Source organism: Perna viridis, chromosome 1 (assembly GCF_037379345.1).
Source record: "Perna viridis isolate PV_CMFRI_1.1 ecotype Kerala chromosome 1, ASM3737934v1, whole genome shotgun sequence".
NCBI lineage: Eukaryota > Metazoa > Mollusca > Bivalvia > Mytilida > Mytilidae > Perna > Perna viridis.
The window spans coordinates 7,351,713-7,378,223 of NC_142445.1; the positions used below are offsets into that span (position 1 = coordinate 7,351,713).

The 26,511-nt window shown below is 32.8% G+C and overlaps 1 protein-coding gene across 11 annotated transcripts in view; it reads left to right on the forward strand.

Moving 5' to 3' along the window:
* The window catches only part of LOC148627044 (muscle calcium channel subunit alpha-1-like), a 116,804-nt gene that overhangs the window by 39,664 nt on the left and 50,629 nt on the right, over nt 1-26,511 (forward strand). For all 11 annotated transcript variants that reach the window (XM_088566193.1, XM_088566125.1, XM_088566185.1 and 8 more), the window contains exons 2-3: nt 2,922-3,249; nt 4,146-4,251. In XM_088566193.1, coding sequence (XP_088422319.1) covers nt 3,125-3,249; nt 4,146-4,251 — 231 coding nt within the window. In that variant the 5' untranslated portion in view covers nt 2,922-3,124. The remainder of the gene's footprint in view (nt 1-2,921; nt 3,250-4,145; nt 4,252-26,511) is intronic.

Genomic DNA, 26,511 nt, shown 5'->3' on the forward strand with positions numbered 1-26,511 from the left:
AATCTGAAGATCTCTTGGCATATTTCGTGCCAGTAGAATATTCTACTGGAGTGAATATGCCAAGTAATCCTGCAATTCAATTGGTCAGTTTGATAATGGATGCTAGACCAGATCAGGAAATCTTGTAGTGATTATGTGGAAAGTCAGCATCTTTTTGAATAGAATTGGAGAAATTCAAGAAAAATGTCTCTCCTTACATAATGTTTAATACCGTTATGTGTTACATATACATTACAAATGGGGTGTATATTTGACGTAGATGACATGAAACAATTGTTAAAGGAAACATTACTTAAAGTGATAAAAGATACAAATATTTATTTGAAGATAAGCCAGTAGAAACAAAATTGTTCTTTGAGATGAGACCAAAGGAGAATTGGTCTCATATTCCCTGTCATCAATCTATGTATCCTTTGTGTACACAGCTTAAGGTATATAGAACGCTTACAGGGAACACCTAGAGTCTACTTGAATCCTGAACCAACTAATTTACTGGTGTAGACATGTTAATTAAACCAAACTCTAGAGTTAATCATCGATGACCTTCTCATTTTTCTAATCATGATTTTCATGTTAAGTAATAAAAAAAAAGATTTCAATCGCCACTTAACTTTTGGAAGGCTGCATACTACTATTTTTGAAGTGATTTGCTCACAATGACCTATTCATATAAGATCATATTTATATATATATATATATATATATTTTAAATATTGATTGATTGTACCTGAATGACTTTTCAGATGTTGCTTGCTCATCAGACTTAAGGAATGTGTACTGATTGGATTCTCAACACCTGTTGCAATCAATTTATAACTATTTGTTAAACATTCTAGGCTTTGTGCCATTGTTATTTTTAAGTCTTACACCTTTTAGTTTTATAGTACTCTATAGAAGTAAGAATAAAAGAAAGCTTTAATGTCACCCTGTCCTTGTTTGAAAGTGACAGCAGCAAAATTGAGGGGGTTAGTTATGAAATTTCAATAATGATGATCTTAAGAACAATCAGGTCTGAGTTTCGTACAAAAATCTTGAGAATTTGCTTAAATCCAGAGTTTTTTCCTAAAATCTGCAATTTCAAGTGATCTCACTTGAGTGGTTGGTCGAAATTGAGCAGATGATGGATTTGAGGAAAATTTCAACTCAAGGTTTTTTTTTAGTGAAACTTGGCTGCTTCCTGCACTTGGATTGTATGAACCTACAAAGAGTTTATTGATCCATATGAGCTTGAAAATGCAGGTACGTGTATTTAAAGTTGATGCACTGAAGCCTGGTTGCTCTCTCTTATTGTATGCTTAAGATCATTATAGACAATGATTTTTGAATACTCTGACAATCCATACAAGCATAGTTTATATGAAAGACATATGTAAAGTCTGTATACAAAATGTATGTTTAGCCTTAATCATGATGCTTATTTATGTTGAGAACCAGTTTCGATCTGTCTAAGATTTTCTGCGTTTGAATTACAAGGGACAAGTTTAAAGTAAAAAACTCTTGTTAGAAAACTGAAAGCATCTATAGATTATTGGGATTTCTTAGGAAGCTAACTTCATTGTATTTTCAATAGGCAGAGGAATCTAAAAATTTGTCAATATTTAATAAGAATGTTTCCTTTATTGATAAGGATATCATTTAATGACACCATTGGGTTGTTGACAGAGGTTTTGCTTTATATAATGCAGTATTGCAGTTGTGTCTGTTTTTTTTTTTCAGTCTGGTATTTTTCCATTCAAACATTAAGATAATTATATTTGTCAATAATTTGGAGTACATACGTACTCATTAATACATGAATATATTTTGTTTTTTTTCCACTTAATTTCCTGGTTATTGGGAAATCTATTGTGTAGCATATGTGAATGTACAAGTAGACTATAGATTTACCTTTTCTATCCCAATGTGGGGTATATTTTGTGTAATTTGACCATTTTTGTCCTCCTGTTGCCACACAGCTCAGGGACTTGCTGAAATGCTGGGTGTCTGTGTGTCAATGTCTCCCATTGTGAGACCTTGTATTTCTGGATACTACTTTGTTAATCAAGTACCATATTTGCTGCACTCTTCTTGGCACATGTACATGTATATATGAAATATATACATGTAACAATACATGGTATGATTTTGATTAAACAAAGTGAGACCAACATGGCCAAGATTACTCATTAATTAGTCTGTATAGTTTGTTTAATAATGACAATAGTGCCCTGATATAGATTTATTCAGCTACTTTAATTTGTTTTATGAAGGTCATAATAGGGGGGTGGCTTACAAATAACATTAGCCCAATTATCAGATGCAATCTTTTTATCACTGTGTTGTAATTGGTCAGATTCCTATATGGAGATATAGAATCTGTCTTGTCTGTTAATAAACAAGTCAATAGCATTGGACAGTGAAATAAAGCTTTCATAATCCTGCTGCTCATCAAACTGCAACATGTTACCTTGAAAATCATTAGTTAAGAATGTCATTTGATCACACTTGAAATAAAACCTGTGAAGTGTATTTAAACTGTTAAAATCAATTGTGTCTGTATTTTGTATGTATCAGGTAAAAGAGTGATGTTCTGGCCAGTCCTGTTGAATATGATTGTTCTTAGAAATAGCTTCAATGTATTTGTGAGGCTGCTTTGTCTGAATTGTATTATGGAATAATTAATACATTTGTACATGTAAGAGCTACATGTACAAATGTACATATTATTTTGATATAGACTATTTAATATATTTACCTGACCATTTCTATTCTTGTTATATATTTAACAGGAACACTTATAAATAACTTCACAAAAACATGCAATCACACATTAATATTAATTCATAAAGTGTCTTAATTTCTTATTGTTACCTTTTCAAAATTCATTGTTTTGAAAAGTCATTGTGTAAATGCTTTACTGAAGTTTTAAATGTTTTTTGTAGGACAAAATTATGATAGGATCCCAGGGAGCCCAACTGATAGAAGGGACTTGCCTGCCACCCAGACTCCAGAAAAGTCTGGGCCAGGGCAAGAGGGAGGAGGCCCTCCATCACCAGCGACAACAGAAAACAAAACACAGGGTGTGCCGACCAAACCTCTCAGCACGGCGTGGGAATCGGCAATCGGCGCTGCTCAGTCAGCAGCCATGACGCGAAAGCGGCCAAATCAGCGGAAACAGCCAACACAAAATGTTCGACCACCAAGAGCATTATTCTGCTTGACGTTGAACAATCCTATGAGAAAGCTATGTATACGTGTTGTAGAATGGAGATATCCTTTCTTATTCTTTTGTTATGGATTATATTTAAAGGAGATTTCTATATTACATGTGCATATATGTGTGCATTTTATTAGGATTTTACTAGTACATATCATTGTGTGCCCTAGTAATGTAACTTACATTTCTTTTTAATATGATTACAATTAATCAAAATTTACCAAACCAAAAAAAAATAGGATGATTCCTAACTTCTGTAATTGTAAACAAATGAATATATACAATATATGTATATTACTAGAAAATATCAAATTTATTTGTTTGAGCTTTAGCAACAGGTCAGATTTTGAGGGTAGTCCGAGCAATTTTGCGGCCAGTGCAAATCAATTTGATTTTTTTCGGCAATGTACATGTATTGTTTTCATCCTGCTACTGTATTTTATAGAGAAAAAAATCTTGAATACACAAAAGAAAAAGTTGTATCATTTTATGTTATCTCTATAACACAGTTACACCAACATACTAGGAAGCATTCTTCTGCATTAGAAGTTGCTCATAATGAAACAGGAGATGATATAATGCTATCATAAAATACAGCAATGGTTTATAAACCCTGTATTTGTACAGTAGTATCAACTTACATTATTACTTTTAAATAGCAGTTTTTAGAAACACTTTTTTCAAAGTGACTGATTAATATACATTGCACTGTCACATCTACATAGATTTGGATGCATTTTACATTTGTAAAACCAATACAACATTTAATTCAAATTATTTCTGGACAGAAAAAAGTAAAAAGACTAAAGGTTTATGAAATAAACAAATACTGATACATCATAAATGCTAAATACACACATAAAAATACATCATTAATTAATTATAACACAGAAAGAATAAAACTACAAATGCATGTTTAATGATAGTAGTTTTCCTTAATGCTTTGTACGCCTTTTGAGTTTTTGATTCTGCTGACTATATTTGCTAACTGTATAGCACTGGCCATATACACACCATATCCTATGGGAGACTCCAATTCAATTAACCAAGCTTTGGTAAGTACTATTTTCTTTTTAATATTGATCCCTTATGAGTATAGTCATCACAGTTGAAACATGTATGATACATGTACCGGTATGTCATCCTTTAATTGCTCAGTCCGTTTAAGCTTTATGTGGTGGATGAAATTTTTTTTGTTTGAAGAGATGTTAGCAACCAATTAGAACACTGCACTTCTGTTTGACCATCTTGTAGCAGGCTGTGATTATAAAATTCAAAACTAAGTTCTGGTTCACTGTTACTTTTAGTATGTCAGTGGATAATATTTACAGAATTACTGATGGTTACATGTTGCTGTTCAGTAAGGGTTCTGATCAGTGCTTACACATACATGTAGGTACATTTTGTATGAAGATTTCGTAAATGTTTATTTAGATATATTTATTACTCATGTCATCCCTGAGCCACAGAAAACCACATACAGGTATATTTGTACATGTACATTTATTATAAGTAGCTTTATGTAATGTTCTGATAGTTAAAAATACTATAATTCATAATTTAGGATGCATGTACACACGAAGTTATAACAAGACTTATCTGTTTAGACAACTGGTTTATATACATTCTGACTTTTTTCGGATGAAACCTTGGTTCTCATCGTACAATTTTGTACATACACTGTATTCTGCATATGTAGATGCATGTGATTTTTGTTCAGACCTGCTTTTCAGAAAAAAAACTACAATTGAATATATTTCTTATTTCTTCAAATTTAAGCAGTCATGCAATGTATAAAATGTTTTGAAGTTTATTCACAGCGATAGCAAACATACAGCCTGGATTGTCAAACAAAAATGTTTCATCTTTGTGGTTCAACAGAAATATTCGGATATTTTTTAGTAGTTTTATATGATAAGTTAAAATCAATTATTATTCAGACAAGCTCCAATTCTATTGGTCTGGATTCCTGCACAAAGTGTTTTGTGATAAAAGTTTTAGATTATTGTTTGAATTAAAGTGTCTTTTTTATTCCTGTTTTTATTGTTGGAAGGCTGACATACATATTAATGAAGCTGAATGTCAGACTTGTTGCTACTTTTCACTTCAAGTTTGACACATTGATAGATATTTTTAATAGTAATTTAAAGCTGAATTTTGGATAATCATCAGTCCATTATCCCATTAGGTGACAGATACATTATATATCTTTTTTGAGTGGCAACATGAATGTATAATTGAAGCCCAAAGGATTACCTAGAGTTAGTGTGTGTCCTTCAAATTCACACATAGTTTTCAGGCTATATGTTACCATCTTGGCATTGTATGCATATTTGAATGCTTGGATTTTCTCTGGCTTTGTGGCATATCATGATCTTGTTAACCTACAGTTCTATTAAAATCATAATGTGCTTCAGCCATTTTTCTATATCAGATTAACACCACTCAGCAGTATTAGTAAGAAATAGTGAACCATTTATTTGGTTAGAGTTGGTGCTTGACTGGCTAATATTTCCTTTGTTTATATGGTTTCTCTGGTGTAGCTTCTGTTAGAAATCAATGTCATTAAAATGAGGTTGAAAACATATCAGGATCTTCTTATTGATTAAACAAAAGTTGAAACAGAAACATTGGGTTTAATTTTGATCTGAGGTTGCAGTATAGAATCTATGGTGTATGTTAGCTGAACTATAGGTTGGTAGTACCGGTACATGTAATACAGAAGCCTCAGTGTATATGGCTTAATTACCATTGCCCTGTCTTATTAGTCAAATTATCTTTTTGTTAAAGCACATGTACATTTTGAAAAATGTAACATTAAAGCCTTTTTGCAGGTGTAAAATTTCCTTATGTTGGTTAGATATTGTTTGTCATGAATCCTGTTTTTAGAATTCTGGTACATTTGAACTTACTCATTTGTTCTTATGTATAACACCTTTAATGATCTTCTCAGAAATGTTTGTTATCCATGCTGAGCAGCTTTTTCCTTTGAATTCTGTCTATTATCCTAGATATGTTTGTTGAAAATTGTTGAAAAAAAATCTAGTCCTCATGTGTCATCATCATCTATATTTTGTGTTTGTCATAGCAGTAGAATGATAAGACACTGGTAACACAGATTAGAAATTGCAGATTCAATAGTTGCAAAAAGAGATGATATACATAATTTGTAGGCAAGAAAAAAAAACATGATTTATTTTAACTTGATTGATCCTACATTCAGGTGAAACAGTTATGATTATTTTGTAATTGATAAAGATCTTCAAGATCATTTACATCATTATGCTTGCTTTGTATACATTGAAGAGGATTGTTTTTAAAATGTTTTGGAAGTGGTACATTCTGGTGTATATGTAAAGATAAATAGAATGGGTGTGAAGATTATCTTCCATTCATTATTTCTTGCGAAATATTTTTGTAAATTGTACAGGGATTGGCCATTTTCTTGTACTTCCTTGTATCGGGAATGTTTGTCTTGCACACAGACGTCATTTATGTAGCAATGATCTAAAGCATGAGGCTGAAATCACATAGTTCTATCATGTTTAAATTGAATCATTTTTTGAGGTAGTGATGTGCTAGCTACAGGGAAAATTTAATGGTAGGGTTTTGATATCTTGGGTTTGGCAAACCATGAAATTTCGGTTAGGAACAAAAAAGAAATATTCTTATTCATTTATATGACAGATTTGTCAGATTAATGATTTCTAGAATCTCAAAAATGATGTTTTTTTTCTCTTAAACCACAGATTTTTTGTACCACAAATAAAAGTTCTTCACATAATTCCATGGATATTTTTAACCCACAGACTTACATACATTATGTATTATAATGTTTAAGATAGAGTAGACCAGGGGAAAACCTCATCTTATAAAATAGCTTGTACATGTACATTCACATACATTGTACATTCCATATTCAAACAACATGAGAAACAATTTCTGAAAAGCAATTTTGGCAGAAAGAAAACATGTTGTACAAATGAAGGGGGGATACTTATGAATTGCAGAACTTCCTTACCATAGCAGTCATTGACTTCATCAAATGGTGTAAAATACTTAATCACAGTTTCTGTTAAGTAGCCTTAAGCATGTACATGTATTAAACATTGGAGACACTTTTTTTCATGTATCCTGTCTCACTCAAAACACAGCTCTGTCTCACTTAAGTCATTGTAAACATGTACCCAATGGTACTTTACAATGGTATCCTTTCTTACTTTACATCTGTGTCCTGTCTTACTTAACATTTATACCCCTGTCTTACCTAACATTTGTACATTTGTATCTTGTCCTACTTTACATTTCTATCTGTCTTACTTTACATATGTACCCTACATGTATCTTACTTTAAATATGTTCACTGTCTCACTTTTTTACTTGTATCTGTATTTCTCAACTTGTTTCATTTTACTTATATAATTTTGAACCTTTAAACATGTAATGTATGTTACTCTCAAAACAAATTATACCTTAAAGTTGTATTTATGGAAGAAAATGGCTGTGTCCAGGCCTTTGGGTGTCTCTGTTGTAGCACTTGTCCTTATAATAATGGCTGTGTGGAAGGAATATGAAGTTGATATATAATTATCCTTGTTTCAATAAAACCTTTCATTTAACAGTTCAATACTTTACTGAAGTTAAAGCCTTGTCATTTTCAGTGTGGTTATTATAACCCAACATTAGCCAGTGTCAATGGTCATATAATTAACTTATCATTGTCCCTGACTATAGTCAGCCCATAGGACAATTCCCTGTTGGCTTCACTCTCTCTTGGAGTGGTCAGATAGATTTGTAATTACAGATTAATGCTAACATTGATTTCGTTGTGTTGTCTAGCACTTTGTGATTTCCAAATGACAATTTTATTGGTAAATCTTATGAGATGGTGGTCTTATTGGCATTTTTCATCTGCAATTCTTCTGTGTCTTCTGTGACTAAATTGGCTATTATACAAGAAAAGTGTTTCATTATCAGAGGTTAAATAATGAAGAAAAAGAACATCTTTTATCCTTTTTGATAAAGGTTAGCCATTCATTAAAGAGAACAATCTTTCAAGTATTTGTACTTCAGAACTTTTCCTTCACATGCCGATATTGAGAAGGAAACAGGAAATGGATATTTCTCCAGGTATTTGCAACATTTGTTTAAGAATAAGGAAGCAGTAAAAACAAACTTATAAAAAATGATTTTTTTATTGGTTGAGGTATTCCAACTTTATTTTTTTAGATTGACAGCAGGCAATGCGAAGCAGTTCAAACTTCTGGATAACCCGAAAATCTTTACTTTAAATTGTAACTGGTACTCAAAGCCCTCCCTGCTCAACATTAAACAGAGTATTTTAAATATATTAAAAATATTAAAGAAATCTTCTACATGAATTAACAAAAATGCTACATGTATTACCAGTATATGTCATAAGTCAAGGAGTAATCAAGGGAACCAAGACCCCAGGCAAGCACAAAGTTATTTTCTGTTCCTGTAGAAAAATTTCCATTCAGAACACAGACATTCAAACAGCATCTACATGTACTTACAGAAACCAACCAAATTTTGCTGAATGGTTGAAATTGATTATCTTTAACAGCAATATAAACCTAAGGCAAGCCATACCAGTTCATAGACCATTACAATATAAACCTTCTAAGGCAAGCCATACCAGTTCATAGACCATTACAATATAAACCTAAGGCAAGCCATACCAGTCAATAGACCATTACAATATAAACCTTCTAAAGCAAGCCATACCAGTCAATAGACCATTACAATATAAACCTTCTAAAGCAAGCCATACCAGTTCATAGACCATTACAATATAAACCTTCTAAGGCAAGCCATACCAGTTCATAGACCATTACAATATAAACCTTCTAAAGCAAGCCATACCAGTTCATAAACCATTACAATATAAACCTTATAAGACTGGCCATACCAGTTCATAGACCATTACAATATAAACCTTCTAAGGCTAGCCATACCAGTTCATAGACCATTACAATATAAACCTTCTAAAGCAAGCCATACCAGTTCATAGACCATTACAATATAAACCTTCTAAGGCAAGCCATACCAGTTCATAGACCATTACAATACAAACCTTCTAAGGCAAGCCATACCAGTTCATAGACCATTACAATATAAACCTTCTAAGGCAAGCCATACCAGTTCATAGACCATTACAATACAAACCTTCTAAGGCAAGCCATACCAGTTCATAGACCATTACAATATAAACCTTCTAAGGCAAGCCATACCAGTTCATAGACCATTACAATATAAACCTTCTAAAGCAAGCCATACCAGTTCATAGACCATTACAATATAAACCTTCTAAAGCAAGCCATACCAGTCAATAGACCATTACAGTATAAACCTTCTAAGGCTAGCCATACCAGTTCATAGACCATTACAATATAAACATTGTAAGGCAAGCCATACCAGTTCATAGACCATTACAATATAAACCTTCTAAAGCAAGCCATACCAGTTCATAGACCATTACAATACAAACCTTCTAAGGCAAGCCATACCAGTTTATAGACCATTACAATATACAGTTTCTATAAATCTTGTATTTCCAAGTAATTATGTAGTATGTTATTTCTAATCTATAGTTTCAGGTTAAAGATGAGAATGACTCCATTGTACTTTATTAATGTCAGACAATTTCTTTCTCATTCCAATTTTTCTGACATATAACTTCCATTCCAGTAAATTGTCTTTGTTTTTTTTACTAAGAAAGAAATGTGTTTGAAATATCTTTTAGATTTGTCTGCTGATAGGCCACGGCACATAGTTTTGTCTGAAATGTTCTAGCCATATTACTTGAAGGAACTTAACTGTTTAAGATGTGCCAAGTACTTAAAGGTCTACTCCTGAATTACATTTTAAGGATGACAGATGTTTAATTGTACATTGTAGTACAATTCAGATACCTGAATAAAATTTCAGTTCCAGTGAACTTATAAACTGACAGGTGATGGCTTTACTAGTGGGTCTAATTTGATGGTTTGGGGTAGACTGTTGGTGATCCTGGATCTCTTTATACTTTGAAATATGTATAGTTATCAATCTTTATAGGACCCAAGTTCAATACCCTATTATTTGATAGCACCCAGGCTTCAGACCTTGAATATTTTTCAGGAACAAGGCTCCTGAATATTTTATGGGACCAAGGCTATAGACCCTGAATAATTTACAGGATCTAGGCTTCAGACCCTGACTATTTAACTGGACTAAAGCTATTTTACAGGATCAAGGCTTCAGACCCTGAATATTTTGCAGTACACATGCTTCAAATCTTGACTATTTTACAGGACTCAGGCTTCAGACCCTGAATATTTTATGTCCAAGGCTTCAGACGATAGATATTTACATGACTCAGACTATGACCCTGACTATTACATGACACAGGAATTCTGACTCTGACTATTTTACAAAACCCAGGCTTCTGACCCTGACTATGTTACAGGACCAAGGCTTCAGATCCTGAATAATTTACAGGCCTCTGGCTTCAGACCCAGACTATTTTACATAATTCAGGCTTTAGACCCTTATTATTTTTTTCAGAACCCAGGCTTTAGACCCTGACTATTTACTCCTACTTTTTTACAATGCTTTGCCTACATGTTTGTTTTCTGATTTGTCATTGCCCAAGATGTGTGACTATTTGTGGAACATATTTTTGTCTGGATATTTTCCTACAATACACTTAAGTTAGACATTGACTGATACAACCATAGAACTCTGTTTCATTTCCAGCATTGTTGATTTAGGGCTAGTGAGCAAGCTTCTGATTAACTTTCTTCAGGAAACCTATATTTGAATCTATGTATAATTAGTCAGTTACTTGGATGACTGAAGATCTACCTTTAATTCTGTAAAATAAAAATTGTGTTTTATTGTTCCTGGTTCAAAGCTTGCTGTCTCATGATATACTGCTACAAAGTTATTCTATTTAGGTTATCTCTGTAGTCTTGCAAGTGGATATAAAGTTGGTGATTGAGATCCTATGTTACTCACTTCTTTTGTTTAATTTTTAATTTTTGTTTAATGCACTGATCAAGGTAAACACTACTGGGATTTTAAATTTCTCCACTCTACACTGTTGATATTTCGTGAGTGGAGCCCATGTCTGCTTCAAACATAGTGGTGTTACCATTTCAAAATATATATGTAGATTACTTCTTCATTTATTTATTGATTCTGGAAGTGATTTTTTATGATTTTGCTCATCAGCAGAAAATTGTACATAATGAACACAGTCTAATGTCATCATCCATCATTACATGTAGATCTCAAAGTTAGGATGCATTAATCCACATATATACATGTATGGAATGCTGTAATCCAGAGTTAATCATAATGCAGCTAATGAGCACTGGTAATACCAATGCAAACAATAATCAAAAACACAAGACTAATTAGTCTCCATTACATTGAGAGATCAAACAATAAGTTTACAGTTTTTCTAGTTGGTATTAAATATGATGTATAATTTGTAAACACTCTAAGGCTTGTGCTCGTTCCAGTGTTGGTTGCACATTTACATGTAAGCTTGAAGAATTAATCTGTTCTGATATGCATCTGTAAAGGAGGGTGAATTGAAATGTTTTACATCTAGTTTTAACACTGCTTTGATGGGAAAAGTTATCTAGTGGTTACTGAAAATACATTTTATTCAGGACTGGTTTAATCCTGGTTTTATAGTGTTATTGACTATTGGAATCAGACAGCAGGAAAATCCATTCACAATCAATGCTAGGTTGTTACATGATTGATTTAAAGAGCAAAAAATCATACAGACCTTTATTATTTCTCATTTTTTGATAGGCATTTGTTCAACTTTGAATGGTGTTTTTGCCATGAATGTTTGGTCTGTTGAAACATTGCACAAATAAAGTAGAATAAAGTTTAAATTGTGCAAGTCATGATTTGCGTTCATAACTTTGCACTGTGCACTGGAAAATGCCAGTACTTGTTCTGATATGGAGTAAAACTGTCTTCCAGAATTCACCACTTTAAAGTGATTTTATGTCTCGTATACTGAATTTTCATCAAAGAAGGAAACCCAGTTGCTCAACATGAAAAATCAGTTAAATCTTAAGTTGTTGGAAACCATAACAGTGTATGTGGATGTGAATCAGCAGCTTAAGCCCCTCTTACCACCCCCATCACTCAGTACACACACACACTATAGGACTGATTATTGGTTCTTCTGTTGACTTACTGTTCTCTTTAATGATGATTTCCTAATAGAAATAATGCCTTTGTGTTTTTCTCCTTTCAGACCTTTCATATCTATTTTTCTTTTCTCAGTACTCTGCAGTCAGGGAAGTAATACGTAAAGTGATAACATGAGATACAATGGAGCTTTACATCTGTATAGCCACAAATCATAAAGATTCTTCTAAAAAGCAGTGTCAACTTTCAATTTACACCACAAACTGCTGGTCTTTTGATTGTAAGTTTAATAAACCACAAATGATCAACATAACAAAAGAGAAATGACTTTTTCCAGTAAAGTTCCTCCTGTTGAGTCGTTCTTTACTTACTCCTAATAATGACAGTTTAGTCAGATCAATACTTTCATGTCTAGAGCCCTGGAAACATGATGAAATGAGAGGGCGCAGGTGCATTATGGTGAAGACATCTTGGATAATAAAAGGCGAAGTATCTATCAGGCTTTGTTCTCATTTTTATCAGACACTTTTCAAATGTAGAAGTAAATCTGAACTTGTAACCTGTTTTATGTAATAAAGATATTGATTAAAAAGTAATGGTGATTGTCAATGTAAATTGATCGGCATAGCCATGGTAGTATTGAACTTCATTCAAATTTCCTAAATTTATTGGCATAAAGTTTAAACCTTGAAATATCTTTTAGTTAAGACAAAACTTTTCATTAATTGTCTTACAATATGCATACATTTTTATGCCTCTAGCTATGAAAATGTTTCCAGAGAATGCAATTTTACCCTGACCTCAGTATCACTTAACTGGTGAATCAACCCTCAATCTCAGGTCTGATTTACAAATTTTGTTAACAATACCTAGTGTAGAGTATTTGAAGATTGACCCTTGCTGACTGTGTAGAAGCTTAGGATGTTAATTATGAAAACTGTGCTATTTTCATGACAATGTAATTAGCAATTGTTGTGTGTGTGTTTGACTTGGCACAGTTTAGGGGAGTGATACATACATTAAAAGCAGATGTTTCTCCATCACAGAATCAATTTACTGGTTCTTTTTAGTACTTTAGTGGATCTTGAGGCTCTATACTGATGTTTTTAACCACAGCCTCAGGAAGAAAAATATTTAAAAAAAAGTGTGCAAATAAAATGGCCTACTGCAACATCAATTAAAAATTCAATTTTTTGTACTGCTTATTTATATGTAGCACAAACTTTGCAAATCCATAACAGGTACCCTTGTACCAAGTCATATCAATTGTTATATAAAATTCTGCATTATGGTAAAACTTTAACTTCTATTTTAGTGCAATAGTTTAAAGTACTTGTTTTAAGAATTTGAAAGTGTGTTTACTTTTTGATTTGCATTTTCCATTTTGTTTATTTTAAATAAGCTTTTTTTGTAATAATATGGTACTATTTTCCTTATCAATGTGATTCTGTGGCAGCCTGATGTCTTCCTCCACACTTTTTTGGGTGGAAAAACTTAAGTATTAGTTAGTATATATTTTGAAAGAAGGGGCCAAAAACAAGCCACTTATAGAATATAACTACAGATGTATAGAACTCAAGTAAAAGCATGTGGATGTTTATGATATTGTTACACTATATTCTATAACCTAAGATCATACTGGGATTGATTTTCAGAGTTAAGACTTAAACTGTGTACGATTGGGACCAGAAACAAGCACTTTTCTTAAATCAGGACAATAAATTGACTAAGTAAATGGATTTCTTTGAAATAACACCACATGGTGTCAAACTATCAAATGAAGGTTTGGATTAGTTTTGGGGGTTGTGACATAAGTCATTTAGGAATGGGGGCTGAAAAGGGGACAGAAACAAGTAATTTCCCAATGTCTTTATGATAACTTGAAAAATCAGTAATAAATTTCTTTGAAATTGTACCACAAAGTGCTATATCCCCAAAAGAAGGTTGGGGTTGATTTTAGAGCTAGTGACTGGAATCATTTAGGAATTTTTGTCAAATTATTTTCATGTGTCAAATGTTATTCAAAGTTGTATGAATCTTAATGGTGTGTCCATACCTGCCCATAGTTAAAGGTTTGACCTCCATGGTTGTACTGTGTAAAGCATTTTATTCAAAATGCATCATAACAATTTCTGTGTAGAATATTTAGTTAAACAATGGTGCTGTATAAGACATTTCTTATGTTCCTGCTGTTTTGCACAAATTCTATTTCAATTTTGGGACCAGCATTGTCCAGATGAACTGGCCTTACAAACATGCAAGGTGCTGTTTCTGTAGTCTCCAATAGACTAAATTGACTCTATGGACACTTTGTGATTAATCAAACACTGGATAAAGAAAGTAACTTAACCCTAGAGCATCATGCTTGTTAATATTGTTAATAGATATATATTATAGAATTATTGGACTATTCTTGTGTGCTGATGTTTCAAGGGTACCTTGGGGTAAATCACAGTTTGTTCATCAGGATTATTTTTCACCACAACATTCAAATTCATTTGATCAAGCTAACTGTCAAAAGCCTTGAATTTTAATAAACACATATGTCTAAGTTGTTAAGAATTTTTAGTACCCTGAAGTCAAAAACCAGATTATAGGGTTTCCTCAAACTAGTTTTTCTTGTTCAGGTTGGTAATAAACTTTAATGGTACAAATTTCTAAAGGTTTTATAACAGGTGGTTTTGAAAGAAAGAAAATTGAAGAAAACCACATATTATTTCTTTGATATTTCTTTTAATGTCTTGATGAATTTATGATGATCTTTTTATTACAACTGATATCAAATAAGGGTCATTATAACAGATTTGACTATGTTAAATCTTTGATTGTCTTTTTAATTTGATTTTGAAGAAGAAAAACACAATTTTAAGGTTTAATCCTCATCAGATGTTGAAAAGAGGTGTTTTTTTTATTCTACATGTACAACTTGTTATCAAGAACTTTGCTGGTTTATCTATCTGGTGTGGAACTGTCCAGTATAGCCTCAGTATTGCACTTAATACGCAAGAAAAATTGCTAACATGTGACACGTTTTAAAAAATATACCTGAAAATATGTTTTTCATATGTTTTCCATATCTTTAGAACTAACATGAAATACAAAAATGTACATAAGAAAAATACTATTAAGGGAGTAAATTAGTTTATTTATGAAAATAAATTAAAAAAAACCAAACTGTTATTTTAGGTTTTCCATAGGAATTCGTACATGAAAACAGTATTGGTTTTATATACTTTAGTTTTTATGTGTCTTTACATGTGCAAAAACATGAACTTTCTGGTTGATCCTAAACTTATGTTTCCATGTTTTTAAAGCATAAGAAAACATATGTTGCAATTTTTCTTGTGTATCAATCATTTGTTGACTCTGGAGGATCCTTTGCTAGTTTGCAGGAGAGTCCCCTGTTTATGCAATAGTTAATATATCATTTCTGTCATTAGAAGCAATGGTATTGTTTAATTGCATTTATTATGCTTTGATTCCATTACTTTCTGGTCAGATAAATTTCTTTGCCTCACATTTTCAATTGACTATATCATTCTTTTTTTTTCTATTCATACTTGAACATACCTGATGTTGAGTTAATGTAGGTTTGTTAAATGATATCCTTTGGGGATGTTAAGAAATTGCAGATGATATTTATGACCTCTTCGAGCCAAGTTTATCTCAAAATACTTACTGCAGCTAAACTGTACTTTATTATAGTTATCTAGGCTTGGATGATACCATATGGACTTAATGTAGATGTAAGTGAAGGAGGATAAAGGTACACATGCATGGAATGTTAAGCAATCTTGGTTAAGGATAAGTTGACTAAGACCTGCTTGGCAAAAATCTTAGCAACTCCTAAACAACCATATCTGATTAATTTTCATCCTTAATGCTAGTGTTTGTCTGGACAGAAATGACACTTTCTCTTTGATATTGTATAAACTATTACCCAGGTCTGTTCCTCCATGTCAATCTGGTGTAAACATTGTCATGAACATTTACTCCATGTCAATCTGATGTAAACATTCATTCTGGTCTCCTCCTTAAATAAAAGTCTCCTAAAATGAAAATAAAAATTATTATCCTGCACTTTTTTATATATTTTAATGTTGCTTTATCTTGTAATATTCATACTCTCAGGCTGTTCTATGAAATTGGTCCATTTTTTTTCTCAATTACGTTCTCTTGTTTGTCTCATAATGGTGGTGTATCAAGTCATGAAAAAATGCCATCAAGTATGATTTGAATTTTTGTCTTGCTTCCCAACCTTATGGAAGACCAATTAATGCTCCCTGTTTCTGGAAAATGGATGTTAAGTTGTTTAAGGATACATAAAGAATGTTGATGACAGTGTGTTATACTTGATGACAGTGTGTTATACTTGTGATCACAGCTGCTATTAACTTTTGAATTATTCTTGGCAGGTCAATATCTCCATAACTTAATATGCTTTTTCCCAATGATATTTCTCCAGTAATGTTACAAATGTAGGTTTCAAACACTTTTTACAGCCGTATAAAGTAAATATATTCAGAATAATTTTATAATTAATTCAAGTATTGATCAGGTATTTGCAAAAAGCAGTTTGTTTTTACCTGGTAGCCTGTATTATTGATGAAATTAATGTAGGCTAATGAATTCAAGTTAGTATTTGAGATCATTACATTAAAAAACAAGTGTAATTTCAAGGATGATTGCTATGGTTTGGGAATCACTTTCTTGTGTTGTTTCATACTGCAGTTCCAACTCAGTCCAAGGAAAGTAAACAGTTTGGCAGATTTTTGTAAAGGCTAATTGTTTATGTTATAGTACATGCTGTTTAATCCTGTTTAAACTGAACATACTGTGAACACATATATCTGTTGTACAACAATCTTACCAGTATAAACTTAAATCCTGTAAGTATATGTCTCAGTAGTACATAACAACTTAACAGTTTCAATGATCTGACTAGTATCAACTAAATCGTTCCTTTAACCAAGTAAACTCTTCATGGAATCTCTAATGTACATACATTTACATACACAGACAAGCAACACTTACATTGCAACCTATAGAGTTAGGCAGCTGTTCCAATGCAAAATATTACCAATTGACTGACAGGAGTTGTAATACACACTGTCACCAAGATGGACAGGTGCCCCAGTTAAGCAATACATGTACCACTTTTCCTGGTACATAAGTTCACTAATACACAGATAAGCAACTCATTTGATTTTAATAACTGGTGTATAAACATACACTGATTCTGCTGAGGCAGATATACAATGTCATCAGTACCCAGACAGTCATCCACAATATTGTATTCATAAAGGATTAGGAAATAACTTAATTATCATTATTTCCACAGTTTATATGACATGAACTTAACACATCGAAAAACACTTCTGATAATCGGATTGATGAGATATGAGTTAAAAAGTGCTTATCAAATTGGTGGAAGGTGAGGAATTTGTGACTTTCTTTTAACAGAAATCAATATCTAGGCAAATTATATTGTGATCCTAAGAAAAAGGAAGTTGTATGCTTTACTGAGAGGAACTATTTTCCATCAATTTTCACTGTAATTGGGCTTGTTACACAGCATCTCTTGGTAGTCTTTTTTTTTTTCACCCTAAAATTTGTGTCTCATCTGAACTGATGGTATTTAATGTATTTTCTATTGTAAAAAGAAGTCTTCAAAGGATTTTAAAGGGAAGAGTTGCCTTCTTCTCATCCTATATATGTTGACCCTTATGGCACAGAATATTAATTATTTAAAAGTTTAGGGGAATACTCATGACTTTTACATCATAAAATCTCATGTCTTTAATGGAAGTTACCATGGAGGATAGAATGTTCTTAGTATTGAAGTTTCGTGGTGCTGGGACCTGATGGCTTTTCTCTATCTCTGAGGTTTGCTCCTATTTGGAAATGTGTCAACATGTAGATTACAGATGTTTACCACATTATTGTACCCAGTCTATGATACATGACAGGATTATTTCAGAACATGCTTTTTTTGTCAGCTTGAAATATTAAAAGTTTTGTTCATACTATCTGTTATTATTTGGAAGAAATTCAAGTTGTAGGAGGGTTATTTGGCAGTTTGCACTTGCTATCGTTTAGTGCATTGTGTTCCCTTTCAGAACATTTGTGATGTAATCTGTCGTAGATTTCATGAATGTGGTATAACCTGTTTTGTTAAGAATATAATCTGGAGAAAAGATGCCAAGAATGCTCTGATATTTTCTAATTATGACCCATCACTAAATTTGTTTTGAGATATTTTTTAAAATCTTAACAGTATACCTAAAAGAAAATGGTCTGTTGAAACACAAGAAATGTAAAGATATGCCAGCAGTAGTTAGATCTTTATGCAGCATGAATTCTAATTCTCAAATACATGTACCATCCCTTGTACATGATATGGAAATCATTACACATATCATGCTGTGATGTGTTATTGCTTCATCTATCATTCTTTGACTGACTCATTGCTGTCATGCCCCTCGTTAACTCTTCTATTCTTAGGCTTTTGACCTGCCAGGTACTAAGTACCAATTGTAAACCTCTCTGTATAACAAATTTTAAAAGCCTTAATAAACTGTTGCTTATTGATTTTGTATTTTGCTCTCAATCGTGAATAATGTTTTGGCAATACATGATATATGTATAGTGTTATTATCAGTGAACATCCTCTCTAAAATTATTCTGCCTACCATTAGGTGTATTGATGAGGTATCATAATATTAAAAAAATAATGTTTCTTTATGAGTGCTTATTTATCTTGTATACTTTTAGACTTATAGGGTCCGTAACCATTTGATTTCACTTGGGTTTGGGGTGTGCTAGGATGAATGTTTCGTTTTGACCTTTTTATTTTGAGAAAATATAGGCCCTTTTTTTTTTATCCATTGTCATTTATGTAGTAAGGCTGAGCTGATATACACAGGCAAATATTTTTCACGTGAAATTCATGTTAATCGAGCTTCACATGAAATTCATGTGAAATTCACATGAAATTAACATGATTTTCATGAGAAATTCACTAAACACGAATTTCATGTGAACATTTCGTGTGAATTCCACGTGAAGGCTCCTTTCACCCGAATTTCACGTGAACTCTGTCACTTAGTTTATTTGCTCAATTCAGGTGAAAATCATGTGAAATTCGTGTGAAAATCATGTGAAATAATTTTGCCTGTGTACAAAGTAGTATCTATATAGGTGTGAATTCAGACTAAGAACAACTGGGTTAATGTATTAATGGGCTAACTGTTGGTTTCCAAAATTTTTCATCACATGCTGCCCACTCTAAATCATGGATCTGACCCTGGTACATGTATCTTTTACATCATTAACACAAAATTGACATTATCTTGTGAACTATTGAATGGAATATTTACTATATGTTTATTTTTGAATTTTTACTTCCTGCTGATTGACTTATAAATGGTACAAGTCTAACAGTTTTGTTTTCTCAATATCACAGTTTTTGTTAAGTACAAGTATTAAGTGCATCAGTTTGTGGTCAGTTGATTTTTGGGCTTTCATTGATTTCTAATATAATGATGAACCTTTATATATTATTTAAGTTTATTAGGAGAACACAAGAGACCAATGGATAAGGATTTCTTGTTATGTGGTTTAGGAAAACAGCCAAAAATAGAATAAAACTGTTCTAAACAGTGACAAAAATTTCTGAGTATAGAAGCTTTGTGACTTCTGTCTGTTCCCCTGTTTGGGCAGAGTTCTTTCATGTTTCCAACTTTAATCTATGACTCATTGGTTAGGCTCATTGTTCCTGACATAGTGACTTTTTAGCTCACTTGGCCAAAGGCCATGTGAGCTTTTGCCATCACTTGGCGTCCATCGTCCGTCCGTCGTCCGTCCGTCGTCCGTCCGTAAACTTTTACATTTCAATCTTCTTCTCTGAAACCACAGGGCCAAATAAAACCAAACTTGACACAAATGTTCACTGGTATGAGGGGATGAAAGTTTGTGATTTTGGTGCCGATCGGAAATTCAAGATGGCCGCCACCGAGGATCTTAGTTTAACATTGGACCCTATGGGCGAAACATGTAAAAATCTTCTTCTCGGAAACCACTTGACCAAATTAAACAAAACTTGACACAAATGTTCACTGATATGAGCGAATGAAAGTTTGTGATTTTGGTGCCAATCGGAAATTCAAAATGGCCGCCACCGAGGATCTTAGTTTAACATTGGACCCTATGGGAAAAACATGTAAACATCTTCTTCTCGGAAACCACTTGACCAAATTAAACAAAACTTGACACTATTAAATGTTCACTGATATGAGGGGATGAAAGTTTGTGATTTTGGTGGCGATCAGAAATTCAAGATGGCCGCCACCGAGGATCTTAGTTTAACATTGGACCCTATGGGAAAAACATGTAAAAATCTTCTTCTCGGAAACCGCTTGACCAAATTAAACAAAACTTGACACAAATGTTCACTCTTATGAAGGGATATAAGTTTGTGATTTTGGTGCCAATCGGAAATTCAAAATGGCCGCCACCGAGGATCTTACTTTAACATTGGACCCTATGAGAAAAACATGTAAAAATCTTTTTCTCGGAAACCTCTTGACCAAATGAAACAAAACTGGAAACAAATGATCGTTGGCATGAGGAGATGAAAGCTTGTGATTCTTTTGCCATTTCAAAATGGCTGCCACTGTGGATCTTAACTTAACCAAAGTTTCCGCTCGAGAAAATATACATCTAGAGGTCGCCACATGATCTTCAACAAGTGGGAAATTTCCTCCATGTAGCAAGCTCTAAATTGCCCCAATAAAAACAAAGTGGATAAATCAGTGAACACAATACTGAGGGGGGGCTGGAGGGGGTCTGATCCCGGAATCCCGACTTTATTTTTACTAAATCCCGAAATCCCGAACAACAAAGGAACTTAAAAAGTGCTAAAATCCCGATTCCCGGTGGATTTATTTCCCGAAATCCCGGGCTTAATTCTCAGAAATCCCGAAATTCCTGAGCTTAAAAACCTCTGATCCCAGCATCCCGAAAAAGGTCCGGCCCTTCCTCAATACTATATCAGTTTATCATTTATGGTAAGAAACTAAAATGTTTTAAAAAAAAGACAACTACATGCCAGTGACTATATTTCCTGCCTTGGGACAGGCGCAAACAATATGCAGCGGGGTTAAACCCTCCCCCTCTATACGGTCAAAGGCTAAAATAAATACAAAGTTAGACACACAGTAAAAATCAACCTGAAATACATCCAATTCATTAGAAAAGTACCTCAACAATTATTAACAATAACATAGAAGACAAACAAATGAGGTATAAACAATGAATGCTCGCAGTTACTGAAAGCAAGCTCAAGACACAAATAAGGATGACAAATCTTCAAGCCTCCCAACACAAAAAATATCAGTTACAAAACTTCCAAAGGATTTAGAACTGCAACATCATAGACTATGTTGGTCTAGCAAGAAGTTGTGCAATGACTAAAATGCTAAAATATGAATGATTAAGTTATAATGTAATGATCTAATAAGAGTATCAATATTTTTTCCTACAAAGACAAGATTTAATGATCTGACAACAATGTCGAATTTATATCCTTTATGAATCAGTCTATTTAAATAATTCTTAAGATTTGATGGACATTGTTTGCATTTATGTGCCTTGTAAACTATATTTCCATACAAAACTGGATGTGAAATGCCTAGTTTAATAAGATTAGTTTTTTAGCAAAGTAATCATGTTGGAGGCTAAGAAACGCTGTGTTTTGCAGAAATTTCATGGATTCCGCAAAACAATGGCAATTTCTGCATTTTTAAAGGCCTGGTTCTGGATTTTAGTATGTTGGGGTTGCAAACTATGCATTATGTCCCCTTTCCAACCTGTCCCATGCAATAATTCCTGTTTACCAATGCTTTAAATTGCAAGAAAATCTTCATCTAAGGAAAATTCCTTGTAAATTTACGCAAAATTATATGAAATATTTAGCAAGTAATTAAACCAGGTGAGCGATACAGGCTCACGTGAGCCTCTGGTTCCTTTTCTCTTTTGTCTACACCGAACAAGAAATTTTATGAGCAATTCCGCAGATGGTTCTAGAAATAGCAGAGAGGCTTACCCTATAGGTGCACCTGATCCATGCTTATAGTTTTCAGTAGAGTTCGAGTTGGTCTCATTTACTTTTTTTTCTTTGTATGTGTTATTTTGGTTACTTTGTGTTCTTTGTTGTGTGTGTATTTTCCCTGTCTCAGTCTTCATCCTTGGAATATGATCTTGTAAGTTCCGCTCAATTCATGGTTCCCTTGATTACTCTTAGTGTAGAGCCAAGATAGAAATCATATCTCACCAAAACTATCCTTTTGAAGACAGTTTTGGATGGATAAAGCTAGTGGCAGCATCCTTTAATATATAAGAGTTTCTAAAAATTCAATAGCAGACATTATATTGTCAAAGTTAAAAAACTGGTGATACATTTAATTGTTCCATATACAGTAGAGTTCAGTAAAACTCGTTTTTTTTATTTGTTGGCATGTTCAGGAAAAGCAGACCTTCCTAAAGTTTTGATTTGTGTATTATATGGTCAGTGCACATTGAAAGGTTTATCCTAGATTTGGTTTGAATTAAATTGTAGTACCTCATGTGTGGTATTGACAGTAATATGTGTAATTAATAAGTTCTAATCCAATTAGTAAAATCTCATTAGAAAGACAATTAATTTTGCAATGTTATGTAAGTTTATATGATGATGTAAACATTGTAGAAATATGATAAAATAACATCAATACACACTGTCTGTTGAGAGCCAGTATCTGATAAAAGCTTTTCTTATGAATGGAAAATGTGAAGTAATTTTGTTGGTTGGTTGCCTTGGAAACTGATTATTATAAAACTGTATCAATATATTTGCAAGCATTAGAATGGCATTTGTCCAGATTTACCTAAGGGGTTTTCATTTATTGTATAATATCTGTGGTGATCCAGTTTTTTTTTTTGTCTGTACTGTCTGTAATATTCGTTTTTTGAACTGATATAACCAATATGAACTGACCATGCATCTTCAAGTTTTTGTGTAGTTTCGAGAGACCTATGTCTTAGTCATATTCTTCTTCCAATGTAGTTGTCAGTCGAAATATGTATTGGTTTATTTTGCTACTTTTTAAGAAAAACACTAATCACAAGAAATAAATTTTCAGTAATTATGTAAATTATTTTCTAATTTGAATTTACTATACAGGTTTCCTTTTCTTCCATTAGAACCCATTTACTAACCTTTTACCCTGTTTTCACTGCTATCTACTACATGCATCAATCTGATCATTATACCACACTTGTTCAGCCCCTATACTAGTTACTGAGCACTGAGCTACACAGTACCTTGCGAGTTATATCAACATTGATGAGCCCTATTAGTTACTGACTCTACTACCCTGATAGCTTTGCCATCCATGTAGAGCCCCTATTAGTAACTGAGCCTTATACTAACTATGATCCTAGTTGAACCCCTGTTAGTTCATTGGCTCAAGTGTTGCTCAACTACTACCCAGATAGTTGTACCGCCCTTGTTGAGCCCTTATTACACAGGCAAAATTATTTCACGTGATTTTCACACGAATTTCACATGATTTTCACCTGAATTTAGCAAATAAACTAAGTGACAGAGTTCACGTGAAATTCGGGTTAAAGGAGCCTTCACATGAAATCTTCACATGAAATATGTGTTAAGTGAATTTCTCATGAAAATCATGTTAATTTCATGAAGCTCGATTAACATGAATTTTACGTGAAAAATATTTGCCTGTGTAGTTACTGAGTCTACCACTCTGATAGTTATACCACCTTTGTTGAGCCCCTATTAGTTCATCAGCTCAGTTCCCAAATTGCTACTCTAATGAAGGTAACGACTGTTATCCTAAACAAACATATGTGACAATTACATTATTGCAGTAAGGCAGTAGGCTACTAATGTTCTTGATTAGCTCCAACAATCACCCATGCAAATTCTCCTGATCAACCTGTAACAAGCTTATGTATCTATATGCCAGCATTTGCTGTTTCTTTTACATTCATCGACCACCAAACACTTGTCAAATCACTCGAATGTAAGCCTTGAATGTTTTTTTTTCAGTTTAATTGAGGTTTTACTGTATATTCTTATTTTGAAGTTACTGTTTGGGAGAATAATACAGAATTTTATTCTTAGCTGGCTCTTGTCACTTTTGAAGGATATATCATAGTCCTATTTTCCATATATGTATCTACATGTAACTGAGTGCTCAGTGTTAGTAGAGGTACAAGAGACTTTTAAGTCTCAAGACAATCTGCTTGAAGCTCTTCAACCCTTAAATATGTGTAGTTTTGTAATAACCAGACACACCTTAGGGTTTTGTTTGGAAATAACCAAACACACTGCAGGGCTTTAGTTTGACAATAAAGCATTGCAGAATTTCCCAATGGCCAGAAAACTTGCAGATCTAAATACATTCAGTGTATTGATAGAAGCTATTGTTAGAGTTCAGAGGTCAATCTAAGAGTAGTTTCACTTTTATTATTGTCCTTTCTACACATTCACTTCATAGAGGTTATAATTATTATTCATTTTACCAACTCCAAATAAAGTTTTCTTGACAACTTGACTTGACATTGATATTCAGAACATCCTGGGACTATTTTGGTTTTTGTTTATTAAGTAGCAGTCTTTTTAAGAATCATGCAAATTCTGTAAAATGTGATACACATAAAAAAAAGGCTACATAGTTTTATTTTTGTTAGTAAGTTGCTTTATAGGTCTATATGATGAAATGCATAATTATTCATTCCAATCTGTCTGCTCTTAGGAGATAATCCACATGGAAAATCCAATAGTTTCTATTGTATCTAAGTGTCATTTACAGAGTTATTTCCCTTAATTTTGAATTCTACAGTACATTCTATATAACTTTTATCTCGTATGACCAAGGGTAAAATGAAAAATCACATGTTACTTTCTTTTTACTGTGACATTTTAAACCAAATATCAAAAATAAAAATATGTAGGCTTTCCAACCATGAATCACATTTTGCATGATTCTTACACTTAATCCTCTAGGAGGATGATTGAGCATTCCATGTCCTAAACCTTATGAATCTGGAAGAATAGAATGTGATACATATAACTTTCAAAAGGTTGTAGTATTAGTAGATCTAACGAACCATCTGTTTTCAGTGCAGTATACAGGTAAAATTTTTTCACATAATTTTCACCCAAATTTCACATGATTTTCACCTGAATTGAGCAAATAAACTAAGTGACAGAGTTCACGTGAAATTTGGGTTAATGGAGCCATCATGTGAAATTTGTGTTTAGTGAATTTCACATGAAAATTTCGTGTGAATTTTACATGAATTTCATGTTAAGCTCGATTAACATGAATTTCATGTGAAAAATATTTGCCTGTATACTGCAGAAGAACTGATCCAGATTGTCCTAATGACCTTCATGTATTTCTAGTGTCAAAATATTTTAATGTGGTTGACTCCAATAAACCAGATAGACCAATCTAGCATTATAATCACAAATACTGTTTCAGACTAATGATCAAATCTATGATAAACAATCTCGGTTCTATAGGAGGAAAAATGTACATATAGCTACCTGATAACATCATTAGACATTATATTGACCGAATATTTTCTACATGGCATACTAAATTGTCATTAATACAATTTCAAAATGGTTTGTCTAGGGACTTCTATTCTTGTAGTTTTTATAATAAAAATCAATTGCTGGTAATGACATTTGAATATGCTTGATTTAGTGTTTTATCATCAAAATAGAACAAAAAATTGAAAATATCTCATTAAGTCACATTGTATATGTGGTGCTGATTTGTTATTTAGAGGTTCTACATGAAGTTATTGTGCAGGCCGTTGTCAAATGATAACATTTATGATTTTTTTAATAAGAGAGTGTGTCATCCTTAATTCACACCTCCATTTGGTTTTTCCCTAGCCACATTCTTATAAGGACAATCATAAAAATGATAGTCATATTTATATGTGCATTACATACACCAATCAACTAATACATATTGGAATCACCTTGTCTGCTTTTCTGCAAGTCTGTCTGTCTGTCTGTCTGCTCCTCTGTCAGTCTGTCTGTCCATCTG